Genomic DNA, 24705 nt, shown 5'->3' with positions numbered 1-24705 from the left:
TACGAACATCTGGAGATTTGTGCCAAAATTGGGAGAGCTGTCCCACAGACTAGTCAAGCAATAGCTTGACATAGTCATGCTCACTGAATCATACCTTGCAGACAGTGTCCCAGACACCACCATTACCATCTCTAGGTACGTCCTCTCCCACCGGCAGGACAGACCCATCAGTGGTGGCGGCACAGTGGTATACAGGCGGGAGGGAGTTGCCCTGGGAGTCCTCAACATTGACTTAGGAACCCATGAAGTCTCATGGCATCAGGTCAAATATGGGCAAAGAAACCTCCTGCTGATTACCACCTACCACCACCACAACCCCCCCCCCCCCCCCCACCGGCTGATGAATCAGTGCTTCTCCATGTTGAGCACCACTTGGAAGAAGCACTGAGGGTAGCAAGGGCACGAAATGTACTCTGGGTGGGAGCCTTCAGTGTCCATCAGAAAGAGTGGCTTGGCAGCACCACTACTGACCAAGCTGGCTGAGTCCTAATGGACATAACTGCTAGACTGGGTCTGCAGCAGGTGGTGAGGGAACCAACAAGAGGACAAAATCTACTTGACCTCGTCCTCAACAATCTACTTGTCGCAGATGCATCTGCCGACGACAGTATTGGTAGGAGTGACAACCGCACAATCCTTGTAGAGCCGAAGTCCCGCCTTCACACTGAGGGTACCCACCATCATGTTAGGTGGCACTACCATTGTGGTAAATTGGATAGATTACGAACAGATCTAGCAACTCAAAACCGGGCATCCAGGAGGTACTGTGAGCCATAAGCAGCAGCAGAATTGTGTTCATCTACAACCTGTAATCTCATGGCCCAGCATATTCTGCACTCTACCGTTACCATCAAGCCAGGGGATCAACCCTGTTTAATGAAGAGTACAGAAGGGCATGCCAGGAACAGCACCAAGCATACCTAAAAATCAGGTGTCAGCCTGGTAAGTAGCAATAGACAGAGCTAAGCAATCCCACAACCAATGGATCAGATCAAAGGTCTGCAGTCCTGCCACATTCAATAGTGAATGGTGGTGGACAATTCAACAACTGACAGGAGGAGGCTCCACAAATACTCCACCTCCCATCCTCAACGATGGGAGACCGCAGCACATCAGTGCAAGAGACGAGGCTGAAGCATTTGCATCCATCTTCAGCCAGAAGTGCTGAGTGGATGATCCATCTTGGCCTGCTCCTGAGATCCCCAGCATCATAGATGCCAGTCTTCAGCCAATCCCATGCACCCATGATATCAAAAACGGCTGAAGGCATTGGATACTGTAAGGCTATGGGCCCTGACAACATTTCGGCAATAGTACTGAAGACTTGTGCTCCAGAACTAGCCACGCCCTTAGCAAAGCTGTTCCAGTACAGCTTCAACACTGGCATCTATTGGGCAATGTGGAAAATTGTCCAGGTATGTCCTGTACACAAAAGGCAGGACGAATCCAACCTGGCTAATTACCGCCCTATAGTCTACTCCTGATCATCAGCAAAGTGATGGAAGGTATCGTTAACAGTGCTATCAAGCGGCACTTGTTCAGCAGTAACCTGCTCACTGATGCTCAGTTTGGGTTCCGCCAGGGCCACTCACCTCATTGCAGCCTTGGTCCAAACATGGTCAAAAGAGCTGAACTCCAGAGGTGAGGTGAGAGTGACTGCACTTGACATCAAGGCAGCAATTGACCGAGTATGGCTTCAAGGAGCAAAACTGGAGTCAATGGGAATAGGGGGAAAACTCTCTGTTGGTTGGAGTCATACCTAGCACAAAGGAAGATGGTTGTTGGAAGTCAATCATCTCAGTCCCATGACATCACTGCAGGAGTTCCTCAGGGTAGTGTCCTAGGCCCAACCATCTTCAGCTGCTTCATCAATGACCTACCCTCCATCATAAGGTCAGAAGTGGGGATGTTCGCTGATGATTGAACAATGGTCAGCACCATTCATGACTCCTCAGATACTGAAGCAGCCCATGTCCATATGCAGCAAGACCAGGACAACATCCAGGCTTGGATTGATAAGTGGCAAGTAACATTCGTGCCACGCAAGTGCCAGGCAGTGACCTTCTCAAACAAGAGAGAATCTAACCACCTTCCCTTGACATTCAATGGCAGTACCGTTGCTGAATACCCCACTTTCAACTTTTAACTGGGGTTACCATTGACCAGAAACTGAACTGGACCAGTCACATAAATGCTGTGGCTACAAGAGCAGTTCAGAGGCTGGGAATTCTGCAGGGGGTAACCCATCTCCTGTCTCCCCAAAGCCTGCCCACCATCTACAAGGCACAAGTCAGGAGTGTTATGGAATGCTCTCCACTTGCCTGGATAGGTGCAGCTGCAACAACACTCAAGAAGCTCGACACCGTCCAGGACAAAGCAGCCTGCTTGATTGGCACACCATCTACCACCCTCAACATTCACTCCCTCCACCACCGATGCACAGTGGCTGCAGTGTGTACCATCTACAAGATGCACTGCAGCAACTCACCAAGCCTCCTTCGACAGCATCTTCCAAACCTGTGACTACTACCACCTAGAACAACAAGGGCAGCAGATGCATGGGAACACCACCACCTACAAGTTCCCCTCCAAGCCACCCACCATCCTGACTTGGAACTATATCACTGTTCCCTCACTGTCGCTGGGTCAAAATCCTGGAACTCCCTTCCTAACAGCACTGTTGGTGTACCTACATGCCAGGGACTACAGTGGCTCAAGAAGGCAGCTCACCACCACCTTCTCGAGGGCAATTAGGGATGGGCATAAATGCTGGCCTAGCCAGTGAACCCCACCTCCCCCGAACTTCATATATGCAGTTTATTATAGACAATGCGAACCATTCATCAGTTTCCTTTTGCAAGGAAACCAGCGTAATCCAACATTTACTATAAACTTACACACATACATTACTGTTTATTTGGCGGTTAGAGCCTATAATAAGGTCTGGTCTTGCTGATAGTTTGCTGTTTCTTGAGGATTTGGAAAATCCTGCAAATATATAACATAGATCCTGTATCAAATACAAAATCTAAAGAAAGGTTCTCTGTTTCTTTTCCTGAGCACATTATCGGAACTCAATAAGGTTGCGGGAACAAAGAAGCTACTTGAGGTCTAAGAAACCAAGAATATCTACAAAGGCTTAACATGCATCATGGTTTTTTTTAGAAAATTTCTACTGATCTTCAGAATGTCATGATTATAAATTGGAAACCAAAGCAATTTTCATGCAGTACTGAGCTTTCTAATGCAAAAGGAAGGTATCTCCATACTGATACTGTTTCTGAAATCTGATGTATGTGGTAGATCTAGCAAGCTCATCTGGGAGATTTTATTTGTAACCTGTCTTTAAAATCAAATTTACTTCATCTTTTGAGCACACTTGATTGATGTAAATTTATCAAATTCACATTTGGAATTCCAAAGTAGCCATATGCTAATGACATCTTCAAACAAAAGAATTGTTGCAAGGAAAGTAGCAGACCAAGAGACAAAATACTGATTTTTCATCAAAAAGACTAAGGAAGATATAAAACTTGAAAGGGGATTTTTATACCAGCAGCAGGGGTCTCGACATAGGGAGAAACTGACGGCGAGATACCCGCATCGCCTCTTTTCCGCAAGGCCCGTTGAATTTAGTGCCAAACAGGCATTTAAGTGGCCAGCAGCAGGCCTTCCATTGGATCTAGGACCCTGTCGTCAGAGGTCCCGCCCATGGAGAGCTGCTGGCCAATCAGAGGCTGGCAGCTGCAGCGTCACCACAGAAACGATGGTTGCTGCTGGAGGCCAAGGAGTGTCGCTGGAGCCAGGCCTCAGGTGCGTCAGGGATGGGAGGGGTCTTGCGGGGGTAGTGGGTTGGCTCTCAGCGGGCCCCACCCTTCCCGATGCTGGGTCCCTCGATCAAGCCCTGTGTCTTTGAACGATGACCCATTTCTCCACCCCTCCCCTCCCCCCCTGCTACCGAGCCAGGAAGCAGCCCGCACGGTTTTTGGTGGCGTGCTTTCCATGCAGCAACAGGACTGTCCGCCGCTCTGGCAATTGCGGCTGCGGCAGGAAGAGGCCCTTAATTCGGGGTTAATTACCCAGTTAAGGGCCTTAATTGACGGTGGAGTGGGATGGCTGTTCACAGGCCTTCCCGCCCCAGACTAAATTTTGGCGAAGGTGGGATGGTGATGGGACCATCCCCACCCCCCCCCCCCCCCCCCCACCACCGCCATCCCATCTGATTTTATGCTCTCCCGCCTCCAAACCCACCGTAGGGGAGAGCATAAAATTCCTCCTGTAATTGTTTAAATGTATAGGATCCAGCCGAGATACGGGATTTATCATAAACATGAAAAAGTCCATTCCATTTGTTAGTGTTTCCACATATCAGTATTCTGCAAGAGTAACGATATTTCATTAAGACAAATAGTTGTACAATACCTGTCTGTGAAAGATTAATGCTGTTTTTCAGTATTACACAGGTAGCTGGAAAACCACCTGCAGACCTCAAATCATATCGCAGAAGGCAGCATATAGCTCCATTGTGAAGTGGTGTCCTCCCTATCAAAAGATAACTCACACTTCAATTCAAATTTGCAAATGCTCAAATTGAAGTCCTCTCATTTTGATCAGTGTCAGTTTTGGGTCAGTATATTTGAAAACGGCACAGGATATTCTTTAAACAAACTAAGCTTGCCTGTATATCATTTAAATACATCTCAGCTTATTTACAGATTTTGCTTTTATATACTAAGATTTAAAGATATTTCGTGAGCGTGCTAAAATGCACAGTATTTGGTTTCAGATAACATTAGACTAAACAGTGCTGAATGCATCAATCCACTAAGCGTAACTGATAGCAAGAAAAGACTCCTAACTATCACAATTTGATATAGTTTCATTCAATGTCATTCTTCTTCTTTGGCCACCTTGTCTCGAGAGACAATGGGTAAGCGCCTGGAGGTGGTCAGTGGTTTGTGAAGCAGCGCCTGGAGTGGCTATAAAGTCCAATTCTAGAGTGACAGACTCTTCCACAGGCGCTGCAGATAAAATTGGTTGCCGGGGCTGTTACACAGTTGGCTCTCCCCTTGCGCTTCTGTCTTTTTACCTGCCAATTACTAAGTCTCTTCCACTCGCCACACTTTAGCCCCGCCTTTATGGCTGTCCGCCAGCTCTGGCGATCACTGGCAACTGACACCCACGACTTGTGGTCAATGTCACAGGACTTCATGTCGCGTTTGCAGACGTCTTTAAAGCGGAGACATGGACGACCAGTGGGTCTGATACCAGTGACGAGCTCGCTGTACAATGTGTCCTTGGGGATCCTGCCATCTTCCATGCGGCTCACATGGCCAAGCCATTTTAAGTGCCGCTGGCTCAGTCGGGTGGATATGCTGGGGATGTTGGCCGCCTCGAGGACTTCTGTGTTGGAGATACAGTCCTACCACCTGATGCCAAGGATTCTCCGGAGGCAGCAAAGATGGAATGAATTGAAAAGTCGCTCTTGGTTGACATACGTTGTCCAGGCCTCGCTACCATAGAGCAAGATACTGAGGACACAGGCTTGATACACTCGGACTTTTGTGTTCCGTGTCAGTGTGCCATTTTCCCACACTCTTGGCCAGTCTGGACATAGCAGTGGAAGCCTTTCCCATGCGCTTGTTGATTTCTGCATCTAGAGACAGGTTACTGGTGATAATTGAGCCTGGTGAGCCAGGTGAACTCTTGAACCACTTCCAGACGTGGTCGCCGATATTGATGGATGGAGCATTTCTGACATCCTGTCCCATGATGTTCGTTTTCTTGAGGCTGATGGTTAGGCCAAATTCGTTGCAGGCAGCCGCAATCCTGTCGATGAGTCTCTGCAGACACTTTTCAGTGTGGGATGTTAAAGAAGCATCGTCAGCAAAGAGGAGCTCCCTGATGAGGGCTTTCCGTACTTTGGTCTTCGCTCTTAGACGGGCAAGGTTGAACAACCTGCCATCTGATCTTGTGTGGAGGAAAATTCCTTCTTCTGAAGACTTGAACGCATGAGAGAGCAGCAGGGAGAAGAAGATCCCAAACAGTGTAGGTGCAAGAACACAGCCCTGTTTCATGCCACTCAGGATAGGAAAGTGGTCTGATGAGACGCCGCTATGTTGAATTGTGCCTTTCATATTGTCATGGAATGAGGTGATGATGCTTAGTGGCTTTGGTGGACATCCGATCTTTGCTAGTAGTCTGAAGAGACCATGTCTGCTGACAAGGTCAAAGGCTTTGGTGAGATCAATGAAAACAACATAGAGGGGCATCTGTTGTTCTCTGCTTTTCTCCTGTAGCTGGCGAAGGGAGAACAGCATGTCAATGGTGGATCCCTCTGCTCGAAAGCCACACTGTGCCTCAGGGTAGACACACTCAGCCAGCTTCTGGAGCCTGTTTAAAGCGACTCGAGTGAAGACTTTCCCCACTATGCTGAGCAGGGAGATTCCACGGTAGTTGTTGCAGTCACCACGGTCACCCTTGTTCTTATAGAGGGTGATGATATTGGCATCGCGCATGTCCTGTGGTACTGCTCCCTCATCCCAGCACAGGCAAAGCAGTTCGTAGAGTGCTGAAAGTATAGCAGGCTTGGCACTTTTGATTATTTCAGGGGAAATGCCGTCCTTCCCAGGGGCTTTTCCACTGGCTCGAGAATAAATGGCATCATTGAGTTACAATTTTGTTGGCTATTCGTCCAGCTCATCCATGACAGGCAGAGACTGGGCTGTATTGAGGGCGGTCTCAGTGACAACCTTTTCCCTGGAGTACAGTTTTAGGTAGTGCAGTCTATTTGCTTGTGTTGGTCAGTGATTGTGTCCCCTGATTTAGACCTAAGAGGGGCGATCTTCCTGATGGTTGGCCCAAAAGCTCTCTTCATGCCATCATACATTCCTCTGATGTTTCCGGTGTCTGAGGCCAGCTGAATACGACTGCACAGATGTTGCCGGTAGTCATTTGCGCAGCACCTGGCTGTTCTTTGTGCAGCGATTCTGGCTGCTTTAATTGCTACAGATGTTAACATAATGTTTTTGTGTTGTTTGACCATATTATGCTAGCTGAGAGCATACCATTTCTTCAGTTTGCTGAACACAAAAATAGTCCAATTATGCTAACACTGGCAAGCAAAATATTCCCTTTATCCAATCACTCAATTCCTTACAGTGACTTCAGTAAGCAGCCAAAGCAATTTAATGTAAAAAAAAACCCCGAAAATCTTGTTCTTGTGTTTACTATTTCCGAAACTGCATATTTGTGTCCCAGCAGTCTTCATCCTTTGGTGGTCCTTGCTTTCACTGCTGGGGATTGGGGGGGCGGGGGCTGGTGAAGGTGAAGCGGAGATGAACTGTGCTGAGCCTAGCTGAAGGCTCACATTTCAGTAACTAGCCTCAGAAATTCAATAAAGATGGGAAGTTTGTAAAATAAAGTAAAATTTTTAATAAGTTCCATGTAGAATAGTTTTTTTTCACATAAATGCATAACAATAAGGGCTTATCTGGAAGAGAGCTACAAAAACCCTTCATTAAGAATCCATACAGACAGTGATCCCAATTAAAAGTAATGGTTTTGTCAGTGTCCAGAAAGTCAACATGTTGACCCATTTAACTATAAGGTTGCCTTGGGTGAGAAAAGGTAACTCATTTACCCATAAGCTTGCCTTTGTGAGTAAAGGCTATAAATATTTTATAGAAAGTGCCAAAGGCAAAGTCCATTGCATGGTATTGCAAAGCCTGCCTGAACGGAACAGCAGAGCCTAGTATTGTGCTGATAAAGCAGTGAACTTGTCTTAAATCTCGAATTAACAACTGTTCAATTAGCATAGTGAACTACACAAATATTCTTTATAATCAAATATCCCAACTGTTGTAACTGAGCAGCCATTAATTGGTATTTACTACTGGTACAAACGTCTCTCAGAAAAACCTTCAGTTGTCAGTCACTTGATTTCATTGTAATATTACACATTTCTCAAGAGCTTTTGTTAGTTCTTATGAAATAGAGGGAGCAATGCACAGTTCTCAGGGCACTGATGCAGTGCTTGGAACTTGACAACTACATTTTGAATTTCCTTTGTATTGGAATCGCACTCCTATATGTTACAAGGCTGTCGAGGTCTCAGTAGACAGAAGGCACTCTGCAGCAGGTTTGGGAAGGAGTCACCTATGAAAATTGTACACGAGTATACAGTAAATATTTACAACACTGCTTTTAGCTGGTTGGCACTGAAGTGGTTCTATTTCTTAACCAATCTATTCTTTTTGTTCATTCTCAGGATTTGAAGGACATCATTATCACTCATTGTACTCGAGAAGGTGGTAGTGGTGAGCTGCCTTCTTGATTACAACTGAATGGCTTACTCGGCAATTTCAAAGGGCAGTCAAGAGTCAAACACATTACTGTGGTCTGGAGTCACATATGCCAGACTGGGTATGGTCCTTCATTAAAGGACATTAGTGGTTTTTACAACAATCATTATCACTGACACCAGCTTTGTACTCCAGATTTATTTCATTAATTGAATTAATTGGTGAGATTTGAACTCATGTCCCTGGATCATTAGTCCAGGCCTCTGGATTTCTTGTCCAATGGTATAGCACTATGCTACAATATCCATGCTATCTCTTTGCTTCCGCTTGTGAGGTGTCTAGAACTAGGGTACACAGTTTAAAAAGAGGGGTCTCCCATTTAAGACAGATGAGGAGGAATTTTTTCTCTGAGGGTCGTTAATCTGTGGAATTCTCTTCCCCAGAGAGCAGTGGATTTTGGGCCATTGAATATATTCAAGGCTGAGTTAGATAGATTTTTAATCATCAAGGGAATAAAGGTTATGGGGGACAGACAGGAAAGTGGGGGTGAGGTCACTATCAGATCAGTCATGATCTTATCAAATGGCAGAGCATGCTCGAAGGGCTGAATGGCCTACTCTTGCTCCTAATTCTTGTATCCTTGTGCCAGTGATGAGGTAATTAAAATTGAGGATGTGCTAGAGACCAGAATTGGAGGAGCACAGCTATTTCGGAAGTTGTAAGGCTGGAGGGGGTGACAGGAATAAGGAAAGATGAGGCCATGGAGGGATCTGAAAACACGGATGGGAATTTTAAAATTGAACCATTGCTCAACCAGGAACCAATGTAGGTCAGCAAGCACAGGGATGATGGGTGAACTGGATTTGGTGCAAGTTGGGATGCAGGCAGCAGAATTTTGGATGAGCTTAAGCGTTTGGCGGGTGCAAGATGGAAAGCAGTCAGCAGTACATTGGAATAGTCAAGTCCAGAGGTACCAAAGACATGGATGAGAGCTTCAGCACCAGATAACCTGGGGCAAGGCTGAAGTCGGGTGATGTTACGGAGGCTGAAGTAGGCAGTCTTAGTAATGGCTCAGTTATGTAGTCGGAAGCTCATCAGGGTTAAATACAACACCAAGGTTGCAAACAGTCTGGTTCGGCCTCAGACTGTTGCCAGGAAGAGAGATGAAGCCAATGATTAGGAAACAGAGTGCGTGGCGGGAATTGAAGATAATGATTCTGACTTCCAAATATTTATTTGGAGGAAATTTCTACTTATCTAGTACTGGATGTTGGACAAGCAGTCTGACAATTTTAGAGACAGTGGAAGTGTCAAGAGAGGTGGTGGTGAGGTAGAGCTGGAGGTCGTCAGTATACATGTGGAACCTGATGTGTTTTCGAATGATGCCACCAAGGGGCAGCATGTAGCTGAGAAATTGGAGACCAAGGGTAGATCCTTGGAGGACTCCAGAGGTAACAGTGAGGGAGCAGGAAGAGAAGCCATTGCAGGTGATTCTCACTACTACTGGAACAGATAAGAATGCAGTCCCACCTAGCTGGACAGTGGCGGAGACGGGGTAGAGGAGGGTTAGTTTACCACAGTCACAGTTGCATAGAATGTCATTTGTGACTTTGCTAAGAGAAGTTTCGGTACTATGGCGGGGTGGAAACCTAATTGCAGGAATTCAAACATGGAGTTGCTGGAAAGGTAGGCACAGATATCAGAGTGGACAGTACATTTGAATACTTTGGAGAGGAAAGTGAGGTTGGAGATAGTGCAGTAGATTGCAAGGACAGAAGAGTGGATTTTTTGAGGAGAGGGATAATGGCACATTTAAAGGAGATGAAGACAGTATCTGAGGAGAGAGATATGTTAACAATGTCAGTTAATGTGGGGCGAGGAAGGAAAGTTGGGTGGTCAGCAGTTTAGTGGAAATAGTGTCGAATGAGCAGGTGATGAGTCTCCTGGACAAGATAAGCTTAGTGAGGGCATGAGGAGAGAGAGGAGAAAACCTACAGCAAGATTCAGGGTCAAGGTAGGGGGGAAACCTCAGAGCAAGTTTAGTTTGGTGGGCTTGGGGAAAGGAAGGAAGTGGCAGAGGCAGCTGAATGGATGGTCTCCATCTTAGTGGCAAAGTCGTTTATGAGCTCCTCGTGCTTGTTGTTGGAGGTGAGGGTGGAGGCGGCAGAGGAGAGGGGTTTAAGAAGAGGGTTTGTAGTAGAGAAAATAAGCTGGGGTTGTCTCTGCATTCCAGGATGATCCTGGGATAGTGTGCCATTTTGGCAGATGAGAGCAGGACTCGATAGTGCTAAATGTGTCCCAACCAGATCTGGCGATATCAGTTGTCCGCCATATATTCTCAAAGTCTGTGACCCTCGGACTTAAGGGAGCGGAGATGAGGGCCGTACCTGGGAACAAACAGCCTGAGAGAAAGTAATGGTTTTAATAGTGACCGGGCATCAAAGGTGGAGTTGAGGGTGTTGTTGAGCAGATCGGTAACTGCAGAAATGTTATAGTGAATGGAAGGCCAGAGGCTAGACAAATTGGGCTTTTGAAAGTGCAGTTGTAAGTGAATTGGAGAGAGCTTTTCCCAGTCGTGGACACAGAAGGAAGTTGGGTTGGGAGGGGCAAAAGAGAACCTGGGTGGAGAGCGATACAAGGAAGTGATCAGAGATGGCCTCTGTGATTGACACGATGGGAGTAGTGACGCCACATGAGATGTCAAGGCCACGGGTGTTAATTTATGGTGGGAGAGATTAAGGAAAGTTAGGAGGGCACCGAACTTGAGAGAGAGCTTGATGAGTTGAAATCCAGGATAAGAAGTCACTCGGTGCAAAGACTGAGGGAGGAAAGAAGTGAAGATAGCTTGGTGAGAAAGTTGGATTGGTACTTGGTAGAGAGTGAGGATTTTAAATGAGAGGCTAGTGAAATGGTACAAGGTGAAATGCAAAAAGGAGGAGAAAGGAGAGGTATAGGGAGACAGACCAAGATGTGGTTTGGTGATAAGAGCTACACCATTGTCGTGACGGTTTTGTGGGGCAAGTGGTGGAATTAGAGCCAGGCGGGGAGGCTTCATTTAGTGGAGAGGTGTCATCCCCCCTTTGCCAGGTTTCCATTAAGGCCGTGACGTTGATGCAATCATCCACAATGAGCTCATGGATGGCAAGGGGCTTGTTCACAAATGAATGGCCATTCTGGAGGGATATGCAGAGAGGGGCAGCGATAGCTGATACATCGGCAGAGTCCACAGGGTCAGCATTGGAAGGGGTGATTGGGACGAGTGGGAGAGAGGAAAGATTGACCCCCAGTGGGCACACTGGGTGGGAAGGTCAGCAAGGGAGTAGGATCAAGCAGTTGGTGCGACTGCTTGTCATGATGCAGCGATAGGTATCTTGAAAAGCTGTTCAGAGGATGGCAAGGGAAACAAAGAGGGAAACTGTAGGGAGTGAAGCCTGGGAGGACAACAGGAGAGTAAGATGTTCAAGGAGTGCTGAAGGGCTGGGTCGAGATTTGGAAAGGCAGAGTACCTGATGGGAGAAATTAAAGAAGGCATGATGAGAGGAGAAAGGGGTCTAGGATTGGTAAAGGGAAAACAAAAAATATAGGGGAGGAACAAATGGAAGTAGGAGTGATGTGCTTGGGTCCTGAGCAACAGCCAAAGCATGCATGCAAATGGACACAGGAAAAACTTAGATTAGAGAAACCTGGTTACATAACAAGATTAGGATACATATATCCAATGGGGAAAAAAGAGGATACAGTAGGAGGGAGTCCAGAGTTAAAGTCAGAGGTCCTGTAGTGGGATAAACTGGTTGGAGTCATACCTAGCACAAAGGAAGATGGTTGTGGTTGTTGGAAGTCAAGCATCTCAGTCCCAGGACATCTCTGCAGGAGTTCATCAAGGTAGTGTCCTAAGCCCAACCATCTTCAGCTGCTTCATCAATGTCCTCCCTTCTTCAGAAAGTCAGAGTTGGGGATGTTCGCTGATGATTGCATAATGTTCAGCACCATTCGCAACTCTTCAGATACTAAAGCAGTCTGTGTCCATATACAAGAACTGGACAACATTCAGGCTTTGTTTGATAGGTGGCAAGTTACATTTGCACCATACAAATGACAAGCAATGACCTTCTCCAATAAGAGAGAATTCAACCATCTCCCCTTGATGTTCAATGGCTGAACCATTGCTGAATCATCCACTAGCAATATCCTGGAGGTTACCAGTGACCAGAAACTGAACTGGACCCCAGCTATATAAATACTGTGTTTACAAGAGCAGGTCAGAGGCTGTGAATTCTGTGGCGAGTAGTTCACCTTCTGATTCCCCAAAGCCTGTCCACCATCTATAAGGCACATGTCAGGAGTGTGATGGTGTTACAATCAGGTGAGGAGGGGTCAAAGGGCTCCTCTCTTTTCTCCCTCCTTGTTTGACCACAGCAGGTTTATTTCTTTTTGAAGTGGATGTACTTGCCACTTCAGTGAATGTTTAACTATTTATGCACCGTAATCATAAAAAGAAGCAATTGGACAGGTTTCCTTGAGTTTAACAAAGAAAGAGGTTAGAGTTATTGTACTTAAACCAATCTAAGTAGAATATGCTCCAACTTTGCATGCACCGCATGTACACACACGCACACAAATAGGTTACAGAGTGGGGAAGGATAGATTGGTTGAATTAGAGTGCAGAGAAATAAAAGGGGCATATAGACCGGAAATGTACGCCACTGCAGTGAGCCAGATGGTGGGGGGGGGGGGGGGGGGGGTGTGGGGGCGGTTGGTGCGATTAATGGGCTGCCTGCCCCAGGCCAATAAAGGCCCTTAAGTTGCCAGTTGATGGCCACCTAAGGGCCTTTGCCCGCCTCCACGGGGATTTTACCCATGGCAAGCGGGCATCCTGGTGCCGGGAAAGGCCGCCCAGTGAGAGCTGTCTGCCTCTCCGCGCACTTGGGGAGGGGGGGCAGGGCCTGACAATCGGGCACAAGGTGCCCAACTGAGAGCCATCCCCACTTCCCCAGCCACCTCCAGGACCCAAGACCCCCCCCCCCCCTTTCCCTCCAAATGATCACCCTTGCCTCGCCGGGGCCTGACCGATCTCCCCCTGCCGAGGCAACCCAAACTTACCTGCAGTCCTGGCTCCATGTTGTCGGCTGGGCTGCAGTCCCAGGAGTGGCCACCGCTCCCAGTGGCGCTGCTGGGACTAAGAGCTACCGGCCCGATGATTGGCTGGCAGTTCAATGAAGTGGAACTTCCTCTCTCAAGCAGGTGGAAATCCCGCCTCAGAACAATTAAAGCCCGGGGACCCGTGAAATGCGGGATGGATCCCCGGGCTAGGCGGAAGCGAGTTTGCCACTGACTTTTATGTCGGTGGCCAGCTCCCATCCGCCCGACGTAAAATCCAGTCCATAGTTTGTGGAAGGTAGCAGGACAGATTGAGAGAGCAGTTAATAAAGCATACAGTATCCTGGGCTTTATTAATGTGGCATAGAGTACATGAGCACGGAAGTTATTTTGAACTGGTATAAGACACCAGTTTGGCCTCAGCTGGAGTATTGCGTCCAGTTCTGGGCACCGCACTTTAGGAAAGACGTGAGGGCATTGGAGAGAGTACAGAAAAGTTTCATGAGAATGGTTCCAGGGATGAGGAACTTCAGTTATGAAGATAGATTGGAGAAGTTAGGACTGTTTTCCTTGGAGAAGAGAAGGCTGAGAGGTGATTTGATAGAGGTATTCAAAATCATGAGGGGTCTGGACAGGGTATATAGAGAGAAACTGTTCCCACTTGTGAAAGGATTGAGAACAAGAGGGCACAGATTTAAAGTATTTGGTAGGAGAAGCAAAAGTGACATGGGAAAACTTTCTCAGGCAGCGAGTGGTTAAGGTCTAGAATGCGCTGCCTGAGAATGTGGTGGGGGCAGGTTCAATTGAAGCATTCAAAAGGGAATTAGACAATTATATGAAAAGGAGGAATGTGCAGGGTTATGGGGCGAAGGCGGGGGAATGGAACTGAGGGATTTGCTCTTTTGGAGAGCCAGTGCAGACATGGTGGGCCGAATGGTCTCCTGCATTGTAACGATTCTGTGATTCTGGAGGTTGGTGACTTGGCTTGCTTCAGACTGAATTCGGTGGTCATGCAACTTTTCTTTCGTGGTCCTAGGGCTTCCAGTTTGAAGATGTGGGCAGCTGATTCAGTAGTCCTCCTGGAGACAGCTGTGCGGCTGACTTCCTTCAAGGAGTCTCTGTCTGCCTAGTTCAGCAGGCAGGGTTCAGATCTCCAAAAATTGGAGAGAGAGAGAGGAAGGAGGGATCCCACTTGGGTCTTCTCTTGTCAATGTCAGTGCTTGTCTGATTGCTGCAGAGAAAGCACCAGCTTAAGCACCTGTCACATGACTGTCACCCAGTGATTTGAACATGGTGGTTACCAGTGTGTATTCCCTCTTGCAAATTAATTGGTCAATGTCTAGTAATTCCCTTCTCACAACCAAGGTCCCATTGTTCAAGTGATTAATTTTCTGTTTAGTATTCAGGTGATGGCCTTGATGCCTTACTAATGGGAACAGGATAGGTAGTTCACTCAGATTTCCCAGGTCATTGTTCTTGATGGATTGGTGCAGACAATCCTTCTCCACCTCAATGCATTGGAACGTGCAGTACAGTGATGCAAATTGGGATTGTCATCTTTAGCTGCTAGCATAGAGTCATCTTTTATCTTTAGTTTTAAAATTTAATTCAGGTTTCCAGCTTGGCTTAAAAAAATTAATCATTTTCGTGACAGATGGGGTACTCTCTACTTGCCTGGATGAGTGCAGTCCAACAACACTCAAGAAGCTCGACACCACCCAGGATAAAGCAGCCGGCTTGATTGGCACCCCATCCACCACCTTCAACCTTCACTCCCTCCACCACCAACGCACAGTGGCAGCAGTGCGTACCATCTACAAGATGCACTGCAGCAACTCACCAAGGCTCCTTCGACAGCAGCTTCCAAACTCGCGATCTCCACCACCTAGAAGGAAAAAGGCAGCAGATGCATGGGAACACCACCACCTGCAAGTCCCCCTCCAAGCCACACACCATCCTGACTTGAAAATACATTGTCGTTGGGTCATAATCCTGGAACTCCCTCCCTAAGGGGACTGTGAGTGTACCTACACCACATGGACTACAGCGGTTCAAGAAAGCGGCTCACCACCACACCTTCCTAAGGGCAATTAGTGATGGGCAATAAATACTGGCTTAACCAGCGATACTCACGTCCCATGAAAGAATTTTTTAAAAGTTGGCTTAGTGTAGGTAGTGTGAAGTCAGCTTGGTACATCAGCAAACTGATAACCTGGTTTGGAGGGTGATTAAGCCAGACGTCCACCATTGTATAATTTGTTTGTGTACTTAGCATGCTTTGCTTTGTCGGTGTACGTCGGATAATTGCTAGTAAGTTACTGGAAAGAAAAGTTCAAAAAGGTGCATTATGCAGAATTATGTGTGCAGTTTTTAAATTGCCCTAGGCTCTACTTGAACCCAGTTGCTAATTTGAGTCCTGCAACAGTAAAGTTTCTGCAGGATCTGGAGTTTGAAGCTTGAATGTTTGTGCGGGGAAACAACTGAATTTTTAAAAAAAACTTGCCCCTAGGGACTTGAGTTATGTCGCATTGGCCCCATCATTCACCATGATAAGTTTTAAAAAACTACTGTGATCTAATCATATTTATTCATCAGTCTACTCCTGCCAAATCATAACCAAAATACTTGCTTTCGGATTTGCTTTCAGATTTTTTGGGGATTGCGAGGGGAAGTAAAGTGAACAGCCTTTTTGAGACAATTTTTGTGGCTTGTGGTTGTTGAAGAATATCATTTGGTTCTGCATTTTTGCAGTAGGTTATGGGTTTTATTTTTTATTCTTAATTAGGTTGCTCAGCAGATGGATTTCCCAGCTGCACTAATAGATGATGCTGCTGATGTTATTGTACGTTTGTATGAACTCTTCATGAAATATGACGCCACTTTGATTGAGATAAACCCAATGGTGGAAGACTCGTCAGGCATGGGTAAAGTAACTCTTACTGTTCTTTGCTGCTAAATTTCACTCTTGTTAATGAACGTTGATATTACATTTTGTTAATCACATTCCTTTGTCTGGTTTGGTTGCTAGTCTGTATTACTTCGCCCAACCTGTCTCTTCAAAGTTCAATTTTTAAAGTACAGTCCATGGTTTAGAGAAACAGTTTTGTACAAGTAATTGAGCTGGTAATAGAGTTGCACCTTAATGTGCTCTGATGCTTTGGGAGCCCTAATCAGCATAACCTGAAATTATAGTTCTTTTGTTTCTCCAGTAAACTTCTGATTTAAACATGCCAAGTTCTGGATTGGTTTTAGATTTTATGTTGAGCATTCTGATAGAAGGGAAAAAAAACTGAGCAAGAAAAAATGTGAGTTGGCATTTATCCTCTGGGAGGGCATGATTTCTAAAGGACATCATGTATTTAGTGTTGAAACTATTTCTAGTAATGGACACTCTGTAGATCATGCAGAATTATTGCTTAGACCAGTGTTTAAGTGAGGTTATACACTGTATTAAATCAAGCAGTCTGCCATTTGCGTTGTAGACAGTGATGTTCTGAGATGGATAAATAAATGTTGAAAAAAAAAATTCATTTTTTTTGTACTCATGAAATGTGGCCCATCCCTATAGCCTGAGAAGGCAGTGGACCTTGAGCCACTATAGTCCTTATGGTAATAGAATGCCCACAGATTGTCCACAATTTATTTATTTAGAATTACAGCACTGAAACAGGCCCTTCGGCCCACCGAGTCTGTGCCGACCATCAACCACCCATTTATACTAATCCTACACTAATCCCATATTCCTACCACATCCCCACCTTCCCTATATTCCCCTACCACCTACCTATACTAGGGGCAATTTATAATGGCCAATTAACTATCAACCTGCAAGTCTTTGGCTGTGGGAGGAAACCGGAGCACCCGGCAAAAACCCATGCGGTCACAGGGAGAACTTGCAAACTCCACACAGTCAGTACCCAGAATTGAACCCGGGTCGCTGGAGCTGTGAGGCTGCGGCGCTAACCACTGTGCCACCCTAATTGTGGATTTCTTCATTCTTTCAATCTAAATTATCTTCTATGTACCAACATAGGTTCTGCTTGTCCCTCTTATTTGGACCAGTTAGGACTTCTACATATCAGTAAATTATTTGCCACTGTAATGCTGTTGCTACTTCCTTTCCCTTGATTGAAGGAAATTGTTCTGTAGTGTGATAGTGGTTTAATACAGTTGAGGGGCATGCTGGGCTATTTTAGAGGGCAGTTAAGAGTCAACCACATTGCTGTGGGTTTGGAGTCACGTGTAGGCCAGAACGGAAGGGCATTAGTGAACCAGATGGGTTTTTATGACAATCATGATCATCATTACTGTGACTATCTTTTTATTCCAGATTTATTAAGTAATTTGAATTTAAATATCCCAGTTGCTGTATCCCAAAGCCTCGAGGTTACTAGTCCAGTAAAGTTACCACTATGCTACTGCATTGTGGTCATGTGACCACCATTTTAGAACCGGCAAACTTCATTAAGTTTTTCAAGTTGTTTGAAGTCATGCAACAATTTTCATTATTTTTACGGTGGTATATATGTTACCTTTTCTAACCTGTTTATTTTCTCTTGAAGATCTTTGTCTTTAAAATTGCTATTTCTGTAAACTTGATAGATTAGTAAATTTCAAGGCCTATTTTTCAGTCATGTGTATGGATGCAAAGATCACCTTTGATTCCAATGCTGCATACCGCCAAAAGAAAGTGTTTGATTTGCAAGACTGGAGCCAAGAAGATGAAAGAGACCAGGAAGCAGCAAAGGCAGACCTTAACTACATCGGACTAGATGGCAACATTGGCTGTTTGGGTAGGAAAGAATGCAAACTTGAAAAGACATTGGTCAAGAAAATAGAGAAATGTTACCATCTCATCAAAGCTTGCAGCAGCCTCTCTCAGTTTGACAATATTATCTTTCCTTCTTTTCTTAGAATCAGTCTAAGGTGTTTCACAAGTGACTGCCTTTCATGTATAAGGCAAACAACATGGCAAGGGTGCCTTTCCTGACATTGCTTGGGCTCCCCTGCCATTTTGTCCGGGGCCTGGAAGGCCAAGAGCAGTCTTCCCGCCCCAGGCCAGTTGAGGTCCCTAACTGCCAATGGCCTTTTCCCGTCTCCACTGCAATTTTGTGGAGGACGGAGGGGCCCGCCTCTATGTGGCGATGCTGCCACTTGAGACATGGCGGCCTCCTAGCAGGGTCGGAGGGGAGGTCCCACCTTTTGGGGGCATCCATGGCCCCTGGCGGCGATGTCCGCACCCCCAGGAAGATCCCCTTGCCCCCACCCCGTCGCCGGGACATGCCTGACTGGTCCTGGCAACCCCGACCCCACTTCCTTGTCCCGGGCTCTCCGACGTCTTCAGTTGGCCTTCCGATTGGCCAGGAGCTTGTCGTTTAAAGGGATGGGATCCCTGACGGTGGGGAATTTTATTTGGCTGCCTGCCATGAAATAGTAACAGGGGTCCGACGGAGGGCCAAGGTGTGTTCTCTTCCCCCCTCCCCGCGCCCCCCCATAGCCGGGGCCCCCGATGCCGGAATAAAATCTGGCCCATAGTGTTTCCACAGCTAAGCCTCATCTTTCCTCACCCTGCATCCGCAAATTAACCTTTTTACAGTAGAACCAGATAGCTTTCAAGAGTAGGGACCTCAGCTGATTTCTCCCCTCACCCCTTCCGCCAAATGAGTTATGCCAAAAGCATTGAGATCAACTGTGACACACCTACTGCGAACCTGGTTGAGAACAACACAGACCAGTAATCTTACCTGGGATGGCTCAGCTGAATAGTACCTTTCGAAATAGAGCCATTGAGGTTGCTGCATAACCTAATTTCTGTTGTGTAATGATTTTATATAAAATCAGAAATGGCTGGAAGTGTTATAAGCTCCATATATGCTGTCAGCCATATGTTTTGTATGCACCCTTCTGCTAACCTTTTCAGGGTCATTCAGCACTCTCCCCACCTCCTTTTGACCATGTGCACTATGGACTGATTTATTGTCAGTATTTAGTTCCTAAGTTTGTCTCTAGCTTTCAATACCGATGCATTTTTTGCTTCCTTACAGACACTCTTACCGTCACTCTAGCTGTTTAATGATCAGTTTATAATTTTGTGAAACTTGCATATATATTCTCTCCCTGCAAACTGGACTTGTAACATTCCTCGATTCTGCAGCGTGAAGTGCCTTCAGCTTATTCCTTTGAGCAGTAACACAGATTTTCTGTTTACAAAATATGCAATCCTTTTATTTGAACATCCAGTAAAATAATTTGAAAAACGAATTAATTATGAAATAAGTTCATGACTATGTTCAAACCCATTAAAAATTTCTTTATTCCTGATATGATTTGCAATAAATTACCTAATTTCAATCTTAATTTTCTGTTTCTGTGCCTAAGTACCACTTTTATTTTTCTTTATATAGTGAATGGTGCAGGGCTGGCTATGGCAACCATGGACATTATAAAACTTCATGGCGGTACTCCAGCTAATTTCCTGGATGTAGGTGGTGGAGCAACAGCCCAGCAAGTTACAGAGGCCTTCAGACTTATAACTTCAGACAAAAAGGTAGGTATAAAAGAAGTGAAAATATTCCTGTAGTTAAGTTAAAAATGACTTGTTTTGTAATTTGCTGAAGCTATTGACCTGTGCAGTTATTGGTTCCAGTACCTTATTTGACTGTGAAGGGTGTCTGATGTCTGTAGACACATATGGTTCATTAATGTGTACACGTTATGCAGTGTGAGTCACTGACCAGCTATCAAGAGAGGGGCGTCCTGGCTGATTTTTCTCTATCCTTGGTGCAGTAAAGAAACAAATTGCAATGTTCTTACTATTGCCCCCAGCTGATGTCAGTAAGTTCAGTAATGACCAAGAATTTAATCTGACATTTTACTGGTTAGCATTTCTTAGTATCAGAATTTGTGGTTTATTTACCGTTATTGTTGGCAATTCTCATGGAACAGAATTAATTTTATCAGTCTGTACTGCTGCTAATCAATGTAAGTCAACTTAGATTTGTTACTTCTGAATTTGCATACTTTATACAAGATTCTCATTTTTATGCACTCGTGGAAAATATCACATTAATTCTGCTATCCAACCACTTTCTCAAAAAGTGTGTGCCAGGTATCGAAGCATACTTTTGTTTCTCATTAAAAAAGCTTTGATTTGCGGGAGCAGCACACTGTCAATTCAGACCCATCACTCCACAGGTCACAGCATATTATTAAGCTTTTACACCCAATCAGAAAACAGCCAAATTAAACACTCTAGTAACCCCAGAAATAAACATGCCAAGCCAGGTATCTTTAGACAACAACAAATTAACTATTTATTAAAACCAAATATTAAACACTATGTTTAAAGACCTTATAACTTATTTTAATCTAACTCCCCCCTCCCTCCCCACCCCAATTCACGCACATACACTCAAAAATAACAGCAGTTAACCGTTTTTTGAACAAAGTGGTGTTTTTTAAAAATTAGCTGTCTCTTAAGAATAAATAAAATAAGTAAGTCTTTGCGGATTACGTTCTGGGTGTATGAGGTATTCTAATGTGGAAATAGTCAAAGGCCACTTGTAGTCTTCAGGTGGATTTGATGCAGTAGTCAATTCTTAATAGGCATTTAATTCTTCGGCTGCAGTACTGCATCAACAGTTCCTTCAGCAATACAAACGGTTTCTTGAAAAAATAAGGCTTTTCTTCTTTCTTTAGGGAATTAAATGGCCTGTAACTCCTTGTAGAATTTCTGCTGAGAGAATAAACACCTCCTTTCTCTTCAGCAAGCCTTGCTGCTGAGTCTGGTTTCAGCCAGTTTTACACAGTTAAGTGGAAACATTGTACCATGTGACCTCCTGCTGTCACCCAGGTAACAAAAATGCAGCTGCTAGCACACTGTGTCTTAGAAATTCCAGAGCTTTCTCTCCCTTAAAGGTGCACTGTTTATAACAGAGTCTTAAAGGCACACACTTTTTTTAATCCGAGGAGCAAAATGATTACAAGTCCGTGACACCTCTGCCCTTGGTGAAATGATATGCTTTTCATTACAGCCCGAGTCCCTCCGATTTAGCCCCAGGCCCGACCCGAACCCACCCCACCCCGACTCGGCCCGACCCAACCATCCCTTTACTTACCTTCCTGACACTGAACCAGCAAGAAGCTGCAGCGCATGCGTGATGACGTCATAGTGATGTCACTTGCTCACTGCGCAGACTCAGTTTCGTTTCAGACTTCCAGCTCAAGTAAGTTTTCTTAAATTTCATTATTTACCAGCAGAGCACTTACTGTGTGTGTCTGGCCTGACTCGGCCCAACCTGACCCAAGCCCGAAAGCCGGACCCTGAAGATGGACCCAACCCGACCCGAACCCGACACATGTCGTCGGGTCCCGTTTGGTTCGGGTTGGGTAGGAGGCCTCTAGCACTGCCCACTCTGTCGATACAGTCTTCTAAATGCGGAATTGGGTAGGAGTCTGCCATAGTTACTGCATTGACTTTTCTGTAGTCTATACAAAACCGGGTTGACCCATCAGGTTTAGGTACTAGAACTATTGGTGAACTCCAGCGACTTTGACTAGGTTCGATCAAATTGTTTTCCAGCATGACAGGGCGCATTCTGAAGGGGGAGGGTGAACAGCCAGACGTTGTGGTACACATCAGCACCAATGACATAGGCAGGAAGAGTGACGAGGTCCTGCAGGGGGAGTTTAGGGAGTTAGGTAGAAAGTTAAAAGACAGGACCTCTAGGGTTGTTAGCTCAGGATTACTCCCTGTGCCACGTGCCAGTGAGGCTAGAAATAGGAAGATAGTGCAGCTAAACACGTGGCTGAACAGCTGGTGTAGAAGGGAGGGTTTCAGATATCTGGACCATTGGGATCTCTTCAGGGACAGATGGGACCTGTACAAGAAGGACGGGTTGCATCTAAACTGGAGGGGCACAAATATCCTGGCTGCGAGGTTTGCTAGCGTCACTCGGGAGGGTTTAAACTAGTGTGGCAGGGGGGGTGGGAACCAGAGCAGCAGGACAGCAAGTGAAATAAATGAGGGGGAACTAGTAAATAAGGCCAGTAAGACTAAGAGGAAGAGCAGGCAGGGAGATGTTGCGGAGCACAGCGGGACTGGTGGTCTGAAGTGCATTTGTTTCAATGCGAGAAGTATAACAGGTAACGCAGATGAACTTGGAGCTTGGATTAGTACTTGGAACTGTGATGTTGTGCTATTACAGAGACTTGGTTGAGGGAAGGACAGGGTTGGCAGTGAAATGTTGCAGGATTTAGAAGCTTCAGGCGGGATAGAGGGGGATGTAAAAGGGGTGGGGGAGTTGCATTACTTAAGGAGAATATCACAGCTGTACTGCGGGAGGACACCTCAGAGGGGTCGTGCAGCGAGGCAATATGGGTGGAGCTCAGGAATAGGTAGGGTGCAGTCACGATGTTGGGGACTTTCTACAGGCCTCCCAACAGCCAGCGGGAGGTAGAGGAGCAGATATGTAGACCGATTTTGGAAAGATGTAAAGGTAACAGGGTTGTAGTGGTGGGTGATTTTAACTTCCCCTATATTAACTGGGACTCACTTAGTGCTAGGGGCTTAGATGGGGCAGAATTTGTAAGGAGCATCCAGGAGGGCTTCTTGAAACAATATGTAGATAGTCCAACTAGGGATGGGGCCGTACTGGACCTGGTATTGGGGAATGAGCCCGGCCAGGTGGTCGAAGTTTCAGTAGGGGAGCATTTCAGGAACAGTGACCATAATTCCATAAGTTTTAAGGTACTTGTGGATAAGGATAAGAGTAGTCCTCGGGTGAAGGTGCTAAATTGGGGGAAGGCTAATTATAACAATATTAGACAGGAACTGAAGAATTTAGATTGGGGGCGGCTGTTTGAGGGTAAGTCAACATCTGACATGTGGGAGTCTTTCAAATGTCAGTTGATTAGAATCCAGGACCAGCATGTTTCTGTGAGGAAGAAGGATAAGTTTGGAAAGTTTCGGGAACCTTGGATAACGTGGGATATTGTGAGCCTAGTCAAAAGGAAAAAGGAAGCATTCATAAGGGTTGGAAGGCTAGGAACAGACGAATCCTTTGAGGAATATGAAGACAGTAGAAAGGAACTTAAGCAAAGAGTCAGGAGGGCTAAAAGGGGTCATGAAAAGTCATTGGCAAACAGGATTAAGGATAATCCCAAGGCTTTTTATACATATATAAAGAGAAAGAGGGTAACTAGGGAAAGGGTTGGCTCGCTCAAGGACTATGTGTGGAGCCAGAGGAAATGGGTGAGGTGCTAAATGAGTACTTTGCATCAGTATTCACCAAAGAGAAGGACTTGGTGGATGATGAGCCGAGGGAAGGGAGCGCAGATAGTCTCAGTCATCTCATTATCAAAAAGGAGGAGGTGTTGGGTGTCTTGCAAAGCATTAAGGTAGATAAGTCCCCAGGGCCTGATGGGATCTACCCCAGAATACTAAGGGAGGCAAGGGAAGAAATTGCTGGGGCCTTGACAGAAATCTTTGCATCCTCATTGGCTACAGGTGAGGTCCCAGAGGACTGGAGAATAGCCAATGTTGTTCCTTTGTTTAAGAAGGGTAGCAAGGATAATCCAGGAAATTATAGGCCGGTGAGCCTTACATCAGTGGTAGGGAAATTATTAGAGAGGATTCTTCGGGACAGGATTTACTCTCATTTGGAAACAAACAAACTTATTAACGTGAGGAAGCATGGTTTTGTGAAGGGGAGTTCGTGTCTCACTAATTTGATTGAGTTTTTTGAGGAAGTGACAAAGATGATTGATGAAGGAAGGGCAGTGGATGTTATCTATATGGACTTCAGTAAAGCCTTTGACAAGGTCCCTCATGGCAGACTGGTACAAAAGGTGAAGTCACACGGGATCAGAGGTGAGCTGGCAAGATGGATACAGAACTGGCTCGGTCATAGAAGACAGAGGGTTGCAGTGGAAGAGTGCTTTTCTGAATGGAGGGATGTGACTCGTGGTGTTCCACAGGGATCAGTGCTGGGACCTTTGCTGTTTGTAGTATATATAAATGATTTGGAGGAAAATGTAGCTGGTCTGATTAGTAAGTTTGCGGACGACACAAAGGTTGGTGGAGTTGCGGATAATGATGAGGATTGTCAGAGGATACAGCAGGATATAGATCGGTTGGAGACTTGGGCGGAGAAATGGCAGATGGAGTTTAATCCGGACAAATGTTAGGTCATGCATTTTGGAAGATCTAATGCAGGTGGGAAGTATACAGTAAATGGCAGAACCCTTAGGAGTATTGACAGGCAGAGAGATCTGGGCGTACAGGTCCACAGGAAAGTGGCAACGC

General features: G+C 45.7%; 1 protein-coding gene across 4 annotated transcripts in view; it reads left to right on the top strand.

Annotated features, from left to right (window-relative positions):
• LOC137377741 (succinate--CoA ligase [ADP-forming] subunit beta, mitochondrial-like) overlaps positions 1-24705 on the top strand; it is a 140190-nt gene that overhangs the window by 66494 nt on the left and 48991 nt on the right. For all 4 annotated transcript variants that reach the window (XR_010976477.1, XR_010976476.1, XM_068047732.1 and 1 more), the window contains exons 6-8: positions 16186-16324; positions 18032-18193; positions 19805-19947. Coding sequence is in view for 2 of the 4 variants with exons in the window: in XM_068047732.1 (XP_067903833.1) it covers positions 16186-16324; positions 18032-18193; positions 19805-19947 (444 nt within the window). In the remaining 2 variants the exon portion in view is untranslated. The remainder of the gene's footprint in view (positions 1-16185; positions 16325-18031; positions 18194-19804; positions 19948-24705) is intronic.

The sequence above is a fragment of the Heterodontus francisci genome, chromosome 15 (genome assembly GCF_036365525.1).
Source record: "Heterodontus francisci isolate sHetFra1 chromosome 15, sHetFra1.hap1, whole genome shotgun sequence".
In the NCBI taxonomy this organism is placed as follows: domain Eukaryota; kingdom Metazoa; phylum Chordata; class Chondrichthyes; order Heterodontiformes; family Heterodontidae; genus Heterodontus; species Heterodontus francisci.
This window is presented reverse-complemented; position numbering and strand designations above follow the sequence as displayed.